The sequence below is a fragment of the Macrobrachium rosenbergii genome, chromosome 3 (genome assembly GCF_040412425.1).
Source record: "Macrobrachium rosenbergii isolate ZJJX-2024 chromosome 3, ASM4041242v1, whole genome shotgun sequence".
In the NCBI taxonomy this organism is placed as follows: domain Eukaryota; kingdom Metazoa; phylum Arthropoda; class Malacostraca; order Decapoda; family Palaemonidae; genus Macrobrachium; species Macrobrachium rosenbergii.
Window position 1 is genome coordinate 88,978,511 of NC_089743.1, and position 17,772 is coordinate 88,996,282.

Below are 17,772 nucleotides of genomic sequence, written 5' to 3' on the forward strand. Positions count from 1 at the left end.
TTAATTTTAGTTAATCTAATTTTTTTTTTTTGCAAAAAAATAACATCCGTATACATAATATATTTTGTTTTAATTACTCATAGGCATCCCCGCACCCATCAGGAACCGGCTTCGCACCCCGGGTCCCAGCACCCCAGGTTAATAAGAACCGCTGATCTAGACCAACTAAACTTAATGTCGTTTGGCTAGCTCGAGTCCAGGGGTCTAAATCAGGTCTCATAGCCCCTTTAGCGTCTTACAGGCCAGCTTAACCAGCCTACACAAACAAACCAGTCTACTTGAAGGGCCACTACTCAGAAAATGTGTTGGCCTATCCCCACACAACGCAGAGGAAAAGTCGCCTAATTAAACCTGGAATATTATCAAGACCTCAGGCATTTCATGAAACATACAGTTTATGGACAATCACCACTTGCATATTCAATTATGTATGCAACAACCGTCAGGTTCGTTCACTGTTTGCTTCGGGGGTGAATTTTATGAAAGGTGAAATAATCAGTAAAACATAAGTAATACAAAAATCTGCAAGGATACCGAAATAAGGAACTGTAGATAAACCAACAATAACGCGAGCAACATTTTTGGAACCTCTAGTAACAGAGCAAAACCGAAGAAATTTTAGCAAACACATCAGCTATTACAATGGTTTCAGCTAAAATTAAGAATATATTAAAGCCAGCTTCAACGACATTACTTTCCTTTTGTAATGGCTATCACCTGGAAATAATTTCATGTTCCTACAATTAATCGTTTCTACCATACACAAGTCAAGGGTCATTAACGGTAAGGCAGTTTTCAAGAACAGTATTAATAAGAATGAATTCTGCTACAAGGATTTCAGCTAATGAGTTTCCTATCAAATCTGGCATAAAGCTGCCGAACCATACAAACTCATTTTCCCAACAGACTCAGGAAAAGCAGACGCTGAACCAACTGCAATATTTAGCAGCGTCACAAAGCGACACTCGAGAAATAATTTATCCCTTAGGGACAAAATGACAAATTCGCAGAGAGTACAGCTTCAACGGAACAAACTGAAAGAGGCACCCATTCCTGCCTTGTCTTTTCGGGATACCATTCTCGTGACTTTTTAATAGAAGATAGATAAATAGAATATACAATTTAGAACGAAGGCCAAGCGCTGCGACCTATGAGGTCACTCAGCGCTGAAAAGGAAAATTGAGAGCAAGAGGTCTGTAAGGTGTAACAGGAGGAAACCCTCGCAGTTGCACGATGAAACAATTATTAGAAGGGGGTGGAATGTAAGATGGGAGAAAGAGAATATGAATGGCGTTACAGTAAAAGGAATAAAAGGGGTTGCAGCTAGGTGCCGGAGGGACCTGCAAAGAACCTTAAGTAATGCCTACAGTGCACCGCGCGAGGCGCACTGACGGCACTTTCCCCGCCTACGGAGCGTGACCTTTTAAAGGCAAAATGTTATCAAGACCTCTGACTATCTCAACGTCTGCAATAGGCATACAGCTTGCCAAGCCACATTGATTACTCCTTTATTTTTTTTTTTTACTCCGCTTCATAACCGTTGCATGAGCAGAGGGAAGAAGCTAAAATTAGCAAGCAAACAGTCCAAGAATTTCTGGTTTGTCACTGGCACGCCAGATGGGATTCGGGTGGTCATTGTCACATTCTTTTTGTAGCCTTCATGTGGCTGCAGTGACCGATCGAAGGATTTATATACTGTATATTATATAAAGAGAGACACACACACACATTACACACACACACATATATATATATATATATATATATATATATGTGTGTATATATATATATATATATATATGTATATATATATGTGTGTGTGTGTGTGTGTGTGTGTGTGTGTGTGTGTGTGTGTGTGTGTGTATGAACAAAGTTACAGCCACGAAGGAAAAGTAAAACGATCGAGATGCTAAATACTTTCTGTCTTATTACCAGGACATGATCACAGCAACTAAAGATATATATATATATATATATATATATATATATATATATATATATATATATATATATATATATATATATATATATATATATATGTGTGTGTGTGAGTATAAGTCCCAGGGGATACAAAAAGGGTTGGGAGGTCAAAGAACTGTCAATGAATTAACATCGAAATCTACCCATTGGTAATCCTCTCTCACTTATCTTTCAAACCTTCTGAACATATCAGGTTCTTCTTCCAGGTCAACTGAATTATAACACGTTTTTTACTTTTCAAACACACACACACACACACACATATTATATATATATATATATATATATATATATATATATATATATGTATATATATATATATATATATATATATATATATATATATATGTATATATATATATATATATATATATATATATATATATATATCAGTGTTCAAAGTACCTGGCTATTATTACTAATAACTAATCACAGAATTCAAAAATTTACCTCACTTCAGCCAGATACCTGAACTCTCATAACAATAAAAATTACGACTGAGTACTCTAAAGGCAACAGTGATCCCTCAAAAAAGCTTACTAACCACGTGAAAAATCAGACAAAGTTCATCAAAACAAGTGTGAGGTATTACCATCTAATCAAGAAATACACTAGAGTAAAAGGGCATCACTCCATCGAACAACTGGGGCTGCAATTGACAACCGAATGGAGACTATGCATGAAAAGAGGGAGATTGAAATAATGCCAAAGAAATAAAAATAGGGCAAGATCTAGGTTAAAAACCCAGTCAGACAAAGGCCAAAATTAAACATCTGGATTCGTATAATCCATTAAATAGAGGATATACAAAGACAGCCCCAAACTACCAAAACTAGTAGAACTAAATAGAACCACCGCCACCTGACATAACACAAGGACTATGACAATAATATTTCAGATAATGGCCTACAAGGATGATGTGTATTCAAGGAAAGTGAGCTATAATTAAAAAAAAAAAAAAGGGGGAAGAGGGACTATGGGTATATCCTCACCTACCCCATCCATTATAGTGAGTCATTTAAAAATATAAATAATTACCACCCCAACAAAATAACATAAAATTCAACCAGAATTGCTATAATCCCCCCAAAAATAACTTCAAGTCAAAAAGTACTGCACCATCCAAGGCAATATTGGCCATTAGAAGTCTGATCTTTAACTAGTTACCGACAAACAAGGTGATACAGGCCACCAGAGTTCTCATCTCTTAACTTGCACAGCCAATAAAGGTGATGTAAGCCACCAGAGTTCTGATCTTTAACCAGTACTGCCAATCAAGGTTATATATACCACCAAAACTGTGATCTTTAACCTGTAATGCCAATCTAGGTGCTGCGACAGGCCACCAAAGTTCTGATCTTTAACCAGTACTGCAAATCAAGGTGATACAGTCTACCATAGTTCTGATTTTTAACCAGTGCTGCAAATCATGGTGACGTAAGACTGTTAACCGGTACGGTACTGCCAATTGAGGTGATATGGACCACCAGAATGCCGATCTTTAACCTGTCCTGACAATCAAGGTAATATGTGCCACCAGAGTTCTGGTCTTTACTGTGTACTGTGAAACAAAGTGCTTCCATAGGCCACCAGAGTTCTGATGTTTAACCAGTACTGCTCATCTCCATCAGCTTTCAACAGCTTCTTGCTATTGTCCAACCTCAGCCTCACAACTATCCCTTGAACTGCACACCCTCCCTCACTACTGGTTCATGTTTCTCTAGTGGCATTCACATCAGCATCATTAAAGTACAATTAGAATTTAACTACTGGACGTGACATTTTCCTTTGCCAGTTGCTCTAGATCTCAAGGCGAAGATATGAACAAAAATCTAATACCAATCTAATCATTAGTTTTTTATTTTATTTTTATTTTTTCTTGCCGGAAAAGATTTTTAACATTTTGTCATTTGTTACGTACACAGATGGAACTCAAAAACGTTCGTCCCTCCTGTGTTTCAAATTTCCAGGCTCAATCTCTGAAATGACTGAGGTCATTCATAAACAAAATCCGAAGAAAAATATGAAAGATATGAGCAACGACACTAGACGAAGGCGGTGAAGACTAAACCCCAGCTGGAATATCAATATCAACCGGCAGCCAGGAGCATCATTACACCGTCATCGTCTGACCATGATGAAAAAGGCTTAACTCGAGAGTTTAATAAAACCTTCCTCTAATAACAGCAACAGCCACTACTTGCATCATTCCACTGAGATCTCTCTCTCTCTCTCTCTCTCTCTCTCTCTCTCTTCTCTCTCTCTCTCTCTCTCTCTTCAATTTCATTAAAACGTTCATCTTCGAGTTTTGACGACACTTAAAAAAGAAAAAAATTTAATAATTTACCCTCAAACTTTCTACGCAAATTAAGAACTAAAACCTCATACGAAATTTAACCAAAAATTTATATGTATGTATATATATGTGTGTGTTTTATTATACATATATATATAATTATTTTGTATTTCCTAAGAGGTTTATGTTCTTACTCTGCAGATAAAGTCTGGAGTAAATTATCCATTTTATACATACAGTACATATACATATACATACATACAGTACATTATATATATATATATATATATATATATATATATATGTATATATATATATATATATATTAGAAAATAAAAATTTAATAAGAAATACTACTGGAAAGATACTCTGAGGAGAAAACAGGGCACTCTTTCGTTGGAATGACTTTTGGAAAGAAATTTAAAGTGAAAGATTTAAAAGAGATGGATCTAAATGACGGGAGTGAAATTAATAAAATCCAATTCGACAACGCTTGCAGACATGCAGACATGCCTGCCGAGGATATAAATATAAACAGCTTGTAGAATGGAAGGACACCATAAGCTGGTGGTGGTGGTGGTGGTGGTGGTGGAAGAGCGTAAGCCTGAATGAAAAAGTTAAGTATACCTTAGTTTAACCAGACCACTGAGCTGATTAACAGCTCTTCTAGGGCCTGAATGAGGAACGGGTTCCAAGGGTATGGGTGAGAGGAACAGCTGTTCCATCCTTTAAAGACAAACGGTGATGGCGATTTCAAGAATTGGGTCTAACCTTATCAAGTAGGTCTCTGAAGTCATTTGCTTGAATTTCGATTGAGAAGGAAATATGATGGCAAAGAACTGACAGAAGAAAATAAAACGTGATTTTTGACAAGGAAGAGAGTGCGTGACCCAGAGCTCTTTATGTATAAACTGTGCACAAAATTTGAGACTAAAGGGATACAGTTATATGTGGTATACACGTCAATGAAAAGCTTATGATAATTACCAGAGATGCAATGCGAAGTGTTAAGGCTGCATGAAGCAGAAGGCATATATTTAGCAAAGCTGCCGTTACTAAATAATGAAAAGTGGTTAGTTTGTTGTAAATATAGGTCTCAGACATGAATAAGCTAGTCTAGAGCAAGCGAAATTGGCATCTGATGCTTTGCAGTGTACGAGTATGTATAATAGTGGTGAGAATCTACCAAAACTGGCAAAGGGGTTGGAGAGTGTGTGCAAGCAAGGAAGACAAAAAGTATATCTTAGTTTAACCAGACCACTGAGCTGGTTAACAGCTCTCCTAGGGCTGGGCCCGAAGGATTAGATTTATTTACGTGGCTAAGAACCAACTGGTTACCTAGCAGTGGACCTAGCTTATTGGAATCCGAACCACATTATGATGAGAAATGAATTTCTATCACCAGAAATAAATTCCTCTAATTCTTCATTGGCCGCTCGGAGAGTCGAACGCTGGGCCAACAGCGTGCTAACCGAAACCTCTACCCACCCATCCAATGAAGAACTATTCGATAGTAAATGTTACAAAGAGTGGGGTCATCTGGGTAACTGGAAAAACGAAAAATGGAGTAGTCAATGCTAGTACACAAAATGGAAGACTGGAAGCGGTTGATTCAGAGGTATTTGAGAATAACTGCAACGAATTATATTAGGATTAAAGAGATGAATCAAGCGATAAGTGAAACAGCAAAAGTAACACAATCTCAGCACAGTTTGAAAGAGAAAAGGAGTATCGATGGGTGAGAGCTGAAGAGAAAAGGAGTTTTCACAAATGAAAGAGTTGCGAGTTATGCTGAACTGAAGTGTGAGCGCTATTTGACCGAATTTAAATTACCTGTTGTCATGATCATGGAAGTGAATGCAAGTGAGTATCATGTTGATGAACTATTCATGCAGGATATAATGAGTAAGAGGTAAAATAAAAGATATGACGAGTATGTGGTACTGTATACTAACTGTATGTACTGTAATTACCTTTGCATCATATTTATGTACAAAAATAAAAATAAGAATTTTTCATAACGATTTTACACATAAAAGCATGAAAACTTATAAATTGCTTCAAAACTGAAACATGAACACTACTGTAGGATTTCTCGAGGATTTCGCAAATGTTGCGAGTCTGTGAAAAAAATCGTGTATGCCAATTAGTTAAGTTCCAGTGAAAAGTTCACGTCTGTGAATTCAAAAACTGAAGCCTGTAAGATCGAGGTATTATTTTATATATATATATATATATATATATATATATATATATATATATATATATATATATATATATATATATATATATATATATATATATATATATATATATATATATATATATATATATAATATTATATATTATTCAGCAAACGAGCTGAGCTGACCATAATCACGGAGAAGCCACATAAGTCTAAGAAAAAGCTACTGTATATCTTAAAACCTAAATAACCCTCATTCCTTTACCACATTTTTTTTATTTTATCTAGGGCATTGCCACTGCAAAAACTGACTGAAATCACAAAAGTGATGAAATCACAAAAGAGGTAGTAAAGCCTAGCCACAGGAGACAGATATAGAGGTCAGGGGATACAAAGGATGGGGTACGGCATAGGGCTTAACCTGCAACCTGGTAAATTATGATGAAAGCAAAAAGTAGAAGTAGCAGTCTTTTCTCAATCGGTAAAGAAAGCGAGTGCCATTACAATACACATATTGAGTAGGCTTCGGTTTGGACGAATCACCACTGATGATGAGAAGACTATGCACAACAGCGCCTGAGTACAGTACTCTCCAACACTGACCCGAACAGGTATTTGTTGAATATAACTTAGTCTCCACAGAAGCAAGAGCAACAGTTGGGAGTTGGCCCGTATTATTCTCGATGAAAAGTAGAAAAAAGAAAAAAAATAAGAGAAAGAGCAAAAATTTTACCCAAAGAGGCGTTGCGTTTATATGATCTCGCACTTCTGTGTGGACATTTGCTGTCTTCAAATTGTATTGCTTGAAGAAGTTACCAGTGTCTATCTCTTCAGGTAGGGTTAGCGCTGTGCATATTATGAAGGCACTCGCTTTCTATACTGATCGAGTCAAGACTCCTATTTATACTTTTCGCTTTCATCATAATTTATCAGGTTGCGGGGTATAGTCCTACGCCCTATCCCTTCCTTTGTATCCCATGCCCTCCATATCTGTCTCTTCTGGCTGGGCTTTAACCACGTACCCCTTTTGTGATTTCATCACTTTTTCCTGTGATATACTTTATTTTGAGGGTAATAATGTCATTTGTATATCGCACACACTATTACAATCAGCAGGATGATGTCTTACTGCTCAAAACAGCAAATACTACATAAAGCAACAACATATGCACAATATCATCACAAAATTTCAAGCTGTCAAATCTGAATCCCAGTGATATAGCAAGACAATTTCATTATTATTTTGTACTCTAATTTTCTTAAAGCACCTCATGCCCCGAGTATGAATAAACAAACCCCGAGGCATGAACCAGATTAGTTCGTTTTCGTCCTACACGACATTTAAATGTATCAATAGGCCTAACATATGTTACAGCACCCATAAAGTTTCCAGAAACAAGACCGCCCCAGTCTGCCTCCTCCATACACTGGCAGGGCAAATATGACTAACGTGAAATTAACTAATTTACTATCAATTTACACTTGGGAAAATTCACAATCCCAAAGTAAGTTGGGTTACCAGTGTGGTCATTTTCCTTAGTTTGGAGGTACCTATCAACTCGGTAGCCTTATAGGTTTATTATTTACAAAATGTTACAAAATGTGGCCGTTTGTAACAGTAGGGTAAGCTAACTTCGAGAAGACCCGTTTTACAAATACTGAAATCTGAATAGGCCTATAGTAGGCTTCCTGGGCCTTATCCTAAGTTATCAGTCTTACTTCTCATAGGGGTTGGATTAAATGCCTAGTATACATGACTTCCTTACATCGGTTTCGAGACAGACTGTGGTTTCTGTGGGTCTAACCTGAATGCTCTATTTAAACCCGAATGCTCATAGGCCTAACCATACAGAAATATAACGATATTAAACTTGTTTGACAAATAATTTGTTCACTTGGTTTTTGGAAGGAATGCATTTATGCAACCACAGATAATGTTCACCCTGGTATACAGTCATTATAATCTCACTGACACTGACGATTGAAGGCTCAAATATTGAGCCTTCGTTGTTCACGGCCTGCAGTTTTCTCTATAAATCATTTACGTACAAGACAAAACGGTCAATTGGTGAGAATTACTTTCCTTCTTTCATTTCATGATATATGTGTTATTAAAAATGGTACTAGGTTTGTCTGTATCAAAGCACACAACGTTAAACGAAGAACGTGATTGTAGGAGAAATAGGTAAATAACAAGCAAAACATATTTATGATAGTAGAGATATGACGTTTGATTCCACGAATGCTGGGGGACCTATTTTACAGATTATACGACCAATAAATCGACCTGGAATGAGACGTTACATAGTTTCAGGTTGGTATTGCCGCGTTTGCCCTCAGTTTGTGGCTCCAAAGCCTTTAAATAAGCAGCTCCTAAACTTATATAACAAGCTTCCTCTTCGGCTGAGGCAGACTGAGGATTCGAAGTCTTTCAACAAGAAACTTAAAACTCTTTTTTATTTAATCGATGATATGCAATATCATTGTATGTGGAATATGCAACGTGAGCAAATACATCTGATGAATAAACTATTAATTAGATAATAGAGGTCCTGCGAGCGCTTTGGAAGTAGTGCGGGACCTGGATAAACCGGCAGCAACAAACCTATGTCGAATGCATTTGCATTCAGTAGACTACTAAGTAATAAATTGTATCAGTTATTTAATCCTAAATATATTTCATTACCTTGACAGTTTAAAAGAAGATGCTGTTGGCCGTGTATCTAATAATTAAATTACCACGCTAAGCATGATAAGTTATTCAAAATTCTGAAAATGAATTTCAATCATGGCGTTCACGAACTCACCCACTGCCGTAACTGGTGATGGAAACGAGTTCCTTTCACAATTAGTCCTGTCTACGAGTCCGACTGTCCTTTTTCAAAACCAGTGACTGCCAACGAACAGTCAAGGGCTTCTCCCATTATTGAGAACGAGAAGTATTTAGAAGACAAGGGTGCAATTCGTACAGTCACTAATAACCAAAAAATAAAAACTACAGTTGGACCTTGTATGTTTCTGAGTCTATGGCTTGGCATGTCGCAGCCGTGCTGTGAACTATCGCGGGACAATGAAGCATTCTAAAAGACCCCATCTTGAAACCTTTAAATTTTCTATACTTTATGGGAGCAGTTATGTAAAATCAACATATAAAGCCCGTGTGTTATTTTCAGTATGCTTATGGCTATTACATGCAAGATTGAATTAGCTTGCAAGTTAATTAAAAATGAAGAAGAAATCACTCACTGGGAACTCACCAAGGTGTATTGTCTCACACACTATTCAGTTAAATTTCTTCCTTTTTCAACATCCCAAAGGACTTTTAAAAATAAAAAATTCTGAAGAATAATCTAAATTATTTTTAAGGGGAAGATGGTTAGTTTCAGTGTCATTTTACTGCCCGCATAATAATTTGGATTGTCCCTCTTGACATCCGTTTAGGTTCCAACAAGATTACGAAGTTCCGAGTCGGAGACGGAGTTTCACTCCAGTGTGAATAAACCTTTTGAGTCACTTCGCCGATAACCGGTTAAGTTGTGGAGATTTCGTGGTGTAATGTTCGAATGGGAAGAAAGTCCAGCTTGCTGCTGAATTTTATTGGTGTTTACGTATTCATTTCAAGATGAGAATTGGTCGTAGCAGATATTGGTACCTTTTACTTGCGTCTTTATTTTCAGTAAGTTCACTTTTGTTTGAGGTTTTATTTAATTGCATTGTTATGCTAAGCTACAGCTGAAGGGAAGTCTGTAGCCATTGGCTAACCCTGGACATGTTGTGGTAATAATCTGTGATAGCTGGCCATATTTACAGGCCATAGAGACCAAGGAATTAAATTTATTTGCAGCCAATTAATGTATCAAAAATGTTGCAGTTAACAAATGCATGAATCATAAGCTATTGGCTATTTTTGTAGCTTCATACCAATTGTTTTTACGTTTTTACCATTTGGCGATTTTTTCTGTTCCTATATTTTAAAAGTTAATGGAAGAATACACTTGGGGAACATTTTTGTTGACTACTACAAACACCAGTGATCTCCTAATGTATTCTCAAAACAAGAGCCCTTGAGAGGGTTCTTAGGTTTGGATTACTTGAGATCTCTGACACTCGCAAAGAGCAAGAAAGCAAAAAATAAAAAGTAAAACGTGAAATACAATATGGTAATCTCTCACCTAGCCTAATCATCTGTGTAAATTTTTGTAAATTGCCATAGCCCAGTTTCAACATCAGTTGTCTGGTTAAAGGTAACACTTACTGTATAGTGCAGAAGGGGTAGCCTAGTTTGCAGAACAACGGGACCAGGCCCTAGCACAACCTCTGAGCTACTACTTGGTTCTACCTCCATTGTTTCTGATGTTTAGTGTTACTAAGAGGGTCCCTCCCCCTCAGCTAGGTCAGGGCACTGCGCCCTAACTGAGGTTAAGAAGGTAGGATCTGGTTAGGTCAGGACGTGGCATTCTAGGAAAGGTTAGGTTTGTTTTCATCTTCCAAACCTGTTTCTGTTCTACACCTTATAGTTACATACATTAGGCCTGACCTGGTCAGGGGGGCCTTTTGCCCCCAGGGCCTCCCACCTAAACATGACACTGTACACTGCTGCGCGACATGTACGTTGCAATGCAGTATTGCCAGTTTGACATTTCCAGCAATACTGGGTGGTTATGTTCAATCACATAACGACACCAGTAGGTAAAACTGCAGAATACTATCATGGCCTTGATTCCCACCAGTCGCTGACCGGAATATTTACCACCTTTTGTATATGTTTCAATGTCTTATGTTTGTTTGGTATTTAGAATCTTTGTTTTTACGTTCTTCTTCAAGGGGCTCGTACTATATGTTGCACCAGTTTTGTGTGTAAACTGGCATTTTGTACATGCAACTTACCCGTCAGATATATACTTAGCTATAGTCTCCGACGTTCCCGACAGAATTTCAAAACCGCGCACACGCACAGGTAGGTCAGGTGATCAACCATACCCGTCAGCTGGGTGGCGGAATAGGAACCATTCCTGCTTAATCAGATTTTCTGTCGCTGGTTCCGGCAACATCTGCTGTTGGTTCCTTCCTGCTTTGATTTTCGTTTTCTCGCTTGCTGAGGATCTTTTGGCCTGATTTTGGTGACGTATTGATCTTTGGTTTGGCATACGCTATTGTGGACTGTTTGATTTGCTTTTGGATTGTTCATTAAGATGTCTGACGTTAATGTTTCGCCTGTGTTCCGTGTGTGTGCTAGGCAAGAATGTAAGGTGAGGTTGCTGAAAGCTTGTAGACCTCACACTGGGTGTATGAGGTGTAGGGGAAATGATTGTTCTTCGGACAATAGGTGCAAGGAGTGTGAGAAATTGTCTGATCAGGAATGGAAGGTTTTGTCTTCTTTATCTGAAGAAGCTTGAAAGGATAGAGTTAGGGAAGGCTTCCTCCAGAAGCTCGAGTAGGTCTCGCTCTGCTGAGCATGATTTGAAATTAACCCAGTAGACTCTCCTAATCCTTTGGTTTCAGCCCCTTCTCCTTCATCGAACCTGTGGATTCGTCCTCTGAAATGGCTGCGATGAAAGCGGAACTTTTCAGGTGAAATCGCAACTGCCCGCGATGAAGGAAGGTAAGAGTGACAGTGATATGTGCAGTGTCCCCAGTGTAGTGGAGGGGGCGTCTGATCGGCCTCCGCATTGCTCCTAGGCCTAGACCTCTTCCAAACTCCCAGGACCAGTGGAGGAGGAATGTCGAAAGCCGCAGGGAGGGGATGTAGAGCATCCCCAACGATCAGGCGTCCCTTCGGCAGATCCTGTTGTTGCGTCCCAGGCTGCCTTGGATCGCCATAGAAAAGGCATCCTGAAAAAGTGCTTCGTCGTCTGACGCCGTCTTTCTCCGAGACGTGGTTGAGTTCGGCTGAGGAGTCGCGCCTTTTGAAGAGATCTTGAAGGCTCCTAGAGTAGAGCGTTTGGACTCGAGCCCTGAGCGCTTCCCGGAGGATTCTCCTATTGTCAGGAAGAGAGCTCGTAGATCCTCTCCTCCTCTCCATCAGGGGTGAAGGATTCACGAAGAAGATTTTGATCGGCCTCCAGGAGCAGTTATCGGCGCTTGTTGATCTTTGCTAAGGACCCTCTTCTCGTAGGAAGGATGACTTTTCCTGTCAAGAGTTCCAGGAAGCTCGCCTTCAACTCGTCGCTTTCTCCTGCCAAGCTTCCTTCGTCCAGCAAGTTTTCTTCGTCTCGTAGACGCTCTCGCCGAACAGGCGCCAGTCTCCCAGCAGGCGCACTTCTTCCAGGCGCTCGTCATCGGAGAGAAGCGCCTCCTTCCAGGCGCACTTCCCACTGTACTTCTCCTTGGGCAGGCGCCGTCGTCTTCCAAGCTCCTCCCCGGCAGGCGCCGCCTCCTACCAAGCGCCCCTGTTTTAGGGCCCTCCTGGAAGGCTCTCATCAGTGGACAGGTCCCCTCTCTGACAGGCGCCCGTCCGGGTCAGGCGCCATTCTCCTGGTAGGCGCCTGAGCTGGACAGGAGTGCTTCTCCTTCCAGGCTCGCTTCCCTGATAGGCGCTCTTCTTCTTAAGCCTTCCTCTCCGCCTGCTGCTTTGGGAGGAAGTTTCAGAAGAGGATTCTCCTAAGGACGCTGGAGTTTCGGATTACAAACGGTTGGCTTCGGTTTTAATTCAGGAGTTTGAGATTCTCTTGTCATGCTGCCCTCCTCTCCGGGATCTTTGTGGGACAGCACCAAGTCAACTAGACCCTTCTGTTTGTCAAGATGCGCCCACGATTTCGATGAGGAAGGCCTTTAAAGGAGTAGGGGAGTGGATGCAGTCTAAGAAGGATGCAAGCAAGACGGTTTTCTTTCCTCCTTTGAAACTTTTGGGAAAATCAGAATGTGGTATGAGACCAAGGAGCCTATGGGGTTGGGTTTCCACATTGCTTGGACGCAGATTTCTAATCTAGTTGACTCCTCCAGGAGACTTTCCCTTCTTCAGCGAAGGCGACTTGGGGAATGAGTGAAATGGATCATCTCCTCAAGGGTCTTTTAGAGTTGTGGAGGTCTTCAACTTTATGGATTGGTCTCTTGAGCTTTGGCCAACAGGACTGGGATCCCGAATTCCTGTGTTTGGATGACTTCTTTAGTGTTTTGTCTTGCTTGGACAAAGCAGTGAGGGACGGTTCCTGCTGGAAGTCGCTGCCTTATTCGAGCTGCTATTCTGAAGAAGAGGCTGCATTCAGCTCTTCCTCACGAAGTCTGTGTCTCCTCTTCAGAGATCCTCTCTCTGTTTGCTCCTTTTCTCCTCACCTTTTTCCTCAAAACTTGGTGAAGGAGATTTCTGCCTTTATCTGAAAAGGCGACACAAGACCTTTGGCCCAGTCTTCAAGAGGGTCAGACCTGTCAGTCCCTTCGCCAAGAAGGAGAAGGCTCCCTTCAGGAGCCCTTTCGAGGTGGTCCTTCGTCCAGACCTCCTTCAGGAGCAAAAGACCAGAGAGGAGAGGAAGGCCTTCCCTCTGCCCATCAGAAGGACCAAATGAAGAACGAGTACTCCAGACGACAGGGGTGCCAGACTGCCAATCTGCCGAGGTCTGGGCACAGAGAGGGGCGGACGACTGGTCCTCTCCATTTTAAGAAGAGGCTACCTTATCCCTTCAGGGAAAGTCCTCCTTAACATCAACTCCCAGGAGTTATCCGCCAGCTACAGGGATCCCATCAAGAACCAGGCTCTTTTCTAGCAGTGGAACAAAATGTTAGAAAAGGAAGCAATAGAACTGGTTCAAGACTCCATTCCCCCGGTTTTACAAACTGTCTTTTTCTGGTTCCAAATCTCGGGGTTGGAGACCGTGGTTCTGATGTAAAGTTACTCTGAATTTCTTCATAATCAAGACGAAATTCAAAATGGAGACTACCTCTTCGGTTCTGCAGCTCTTCGTCCAGGGGATTGATGGTCTCCTGACCTGCAGGACGCTTACTTCCACATTCCATTCATCCCTCGTCAAGAAAGTTCCTGAGGTTCGTGATTGGGAAAAGTTTTTCAATTCAGGTCCCTGTGCTTGGTCTTTCGACGGCCCCACAAGTGTTCACGGGCATCTTAAGGAATGTGGGCACGCTGGCTTCACTTAGAGGGGAGTGAGGATATCAATGTATCTCGACGATTGGCTGATTCGAGCTCAATCAAAGGACAGTTGTTCTGAGTACTTGTCGATCACCCTAAATATGACACAGTCCCTTGACTATTAGTAAATCCCACAGAAATCCCAGGTTGTTCCCGAGCAGAGCATTGTTTACCTGGGGATTGTGATGGATTCTCGGGATTTTCTAGCCTTTCCATCCCAAGAGAGAATAGATCGCTGTATAGAAAAGGTGACAGTTTTTCTAAGGAGAAAACATTGTTCAGCGAGGGAGTGGATGAGTTTGCTGGGACCATTTCCCTGAACAGTTCTGTCTCCTTAGGAAAACTTCATCTGAGACCTCTTCAGTTTTTCCTAAAGGAGAGTTGGGACCAGAAGTCTCAGGGACTTAGCAACTTTGTTCCAAATTCGGACAAGATAAAAGAGGATCTCAACTGGTGGTTAGACCTCGAAAAATTATGCTGGCAAGGACTGTCTCTTCAGTTACCGAGCCCCACCCTAGTGTTGTTCTCAGACGCCTCGGAGTCGGGATGGGGGCAACACTAGGGTCGAGAGAAGTGTCAGGCACCTGGGAGGGAGACCAGGTGAACTGGCACATCAACAAGAAAGAGCTATCAGCAGTTCATTTGGCTCTCACAAGTTCGAGTTCCTTTGTCGAGGACAAGTAGTCCAAGTGAACTCAGACAACACTACTGCCCTGGCTTATATAGGAAACAGGAGGAACACACTCCTTCTCCCCTTTACGAAACGGCAAAAACGTTGCTGTTATGGGCTCAGGAGAGGAGGATCAGACTCCTCACCAGATTTGTACAGGGAGAGAGGAATGAGGGCCGACCTTCTCAGCAGGAAGGATCAGGTCCTTCCCACAGAGGACTTCCATTCAGAAGTCTGCGAAAGACTGTGAACCTGTGGGGAAGGCCGAATATCGACCTTTTGCAACCCACTGGAATGCAAGAAAACTACTGCCTCCCTGACATCGGACCCGAGAGCAGTTGTACAGACAGTCTTCCCTAGATTGACAGGATTAGACGGATATGCCTTTCCCCATTCAAGATCCTAGGAGAAGTGGGTGGAAAGCTTGCATCATCGGAAGGCTGAGACCGACACTGGTAGTCTGTTTTGGCCAGCTCAAGACTGGTTCAAGAGGTACTGGAATGGGATAGTAGATTTTCCAAGATCGCTTCCACACAGGAACGATCTTTCAAACAGCCCCACTTCAACAGATTCCACAAGAATCTCCCTGCCTCAGTCTAACTGCCTTCAGACCATCGAAGGTCTGGTCAGAGCGAAGGGGTTTTTCGCACAAAGCTGCAAGGCTATTGCAAGAGCCAGGAGATCCTCAACCCTTTCGTGGCTACTAGTCGAAGTGGGAGGTCTTTAGAAGATGGTGCAGGACCAATAAGATATCCTCTTCCAGTACCTCTGTGACAAACATTGCTGATTTTTTATCTTCCTGAGGAACATTGTAAACCTCGCTGTATCCACAATTAAGGATACAGGAGTATGTTATCTTCGGTTTTCAGACACAGAGATCTGAATATCTCTGAGAACAGAGACCTCATGACCTTATATAAGGTCTTTTGAAACGTCAAAATTCAGACTTCTGAAACCTCCCAGTTGGAATCAGACATATTTTGAAATTCTTAATGTCTAAAAATTGAACCTCCCATCAAGCTTCCTTCAGGGACCTCACCAGGAAGTCACTTTTCCTCTTTGCCCTTGCCAGCTAAGAGAAATAAGTGGAAATACAAGCCTTAGACGGCAAAGTTGGTTTTATGAGGTTCAAGCATATGCTCCTTTAAACCATTCTTTCTAGCGAAGAATGAGAACTCTTCTAAACCGTACCAAGAACCTTGAATTAAAAGGTCTTTTCTTCTGTGACGGACATGAGTTGGAGGACTCTATGCCCTGTCAGGAGCCTTAAATTCTACTTAGAAAAGAAGAAATCTCTGGGAGGATCAAAGTTGAAAGTCTTTGGTGCTCTGTCAGGAATCCTTCACGAGGATCTCAAAGAATGCGCTGTCCTTTTTATTATGACGTCATCAAGGAAGCTTATATCTCATGTGAGGATGAGCACTTTAAGCCCTTAGAGTGAAAGCACACGGTATGAGAGCCATTGCTACTCCTTGGCTTTTCACAAGACGTTGTTCTCCAGTCTATTTTAGAGGCAACCTATTGGAGGTGTAATTCAACGTTCGTGATCTCATTACTACAGATATTAGAGTAACGCGTATGATAAGTGCTTTCTCTAGAGCCGCACGTATTCAAGTGATTCGGTGCTGGGACAGGAGCTGGAATCCAACTTCTATTTAGTTTTAAAGTTAATTTAGTTGTTTTTTAGGCTTGGTGGTGTGTGTTTTTTATGGTTGGCTGAAAGAGGGTGATGGAATTTATGCTTCCCTTTCAATTTTTATCACTAACAAGGTTAGGATTGGTCAGGTGGCTTGGATTATTGTCATGTTCCTTGTAATTCTGTATGGACACTTAGCTCTGTCATGTAAGAGGATAGCCCTATTGATACGATTCAGGTGTAGGCCTGGTCATGTAAGTGGGCAGCCCCTTTGACATTTATCCGCTATAGGCTCGGCCATGTTAGTGGGTCATCCCCCATTGGCACGATCCAGAAGGGCTGTCAGTCACAGGTCACATCCTCGCTGAAGCTCCTGAGGCAAGTAGACTCATAGACAGTATCCATGAAGTCTTCTGCCCAATCAGGTAAGAACCATGGTTTTTGTTTATCCTACAAACATGTTGTTTCGTTTTAGTTATTTTCTGTCTCTTGCCCTCCTCCAAGGGTGCTATATATATATCTGACGGTGCTTGCATGTACAAAAATGATATTTTTATGATAAAATAAAGTTTTGTACATACTACCGGCAGATATATACGATTGATGGCCCGCCAGCCTCCTCAGAGACAGGTGGAAGAGAAAAATCTGATTAGAAAACGGAATGGTTCCTATTCCCCACCCAGCGGCGGGGTATGGTTGATCACCTGACCTACCTGTGCGTGTCAGCGAGTTTTGAAATTTGTCGGGAACGTCGAGACTATAGCTAAGTATATATCTGCCGGGTAAGTATGTACAAACTTTATTTTATCATAAAATATCATATTACCCAACTAGGGGGGAATGATGGTATTCTACTATTTTACTTGGTAGCCTACTAATTTGTACTACTGTTGGAAAGCAGACTTTTGGGAGGGAAAATTTTAAA

The 17,772-nt window shown here is 41.0% G+C and overlaps 1 protein-coding gene and 1 long non-coding RNA gene across 4 annotated transcripts in view; one reads left to right on the top strand and one right to left on the bottom strand.

The window, feature by feature from the left end:
• LOC136828742 (uncharacterized) overlaps nt 1–9,467 on the bottom strand; it is a 48,956-nt gene extending 39,489 nt beyond the window's left edge. Inside the window, exon 1 of the long non-coding RNA XR_010850206.1 lies at nt 9,269–9,467. This is a non-coding gene — a long non-coding RNA (uncharacterized lncRNA). The remainder of the gene's footprint in view (nt 1–9,268) is intronic.
• Nucleotides 9,468–9,943: 476 nt separating this feature from the next.
• LOC136827182 (uncharacterized) overlaps nt 9,944–17,772 on the top strand; it is a 43,064-nt gene continuing 35,235 nt past the window's right edge. For all 3 annotated transcript variants that reach the window (XM_067084954.1, XM_067084957.1, XM_067084962.1), the window contains exon 1: nt 9,944–10,137. In XM_067084954.1, coding sequence (XP_066941055.1) covers nt 10,084–10,137 — 54 coding nt within the window. In that variant the 5' untranslated portion in view covers nt 9,944–10,083. The remainder of the gene's footprint in view (nt 10,138–17,772) is intronic.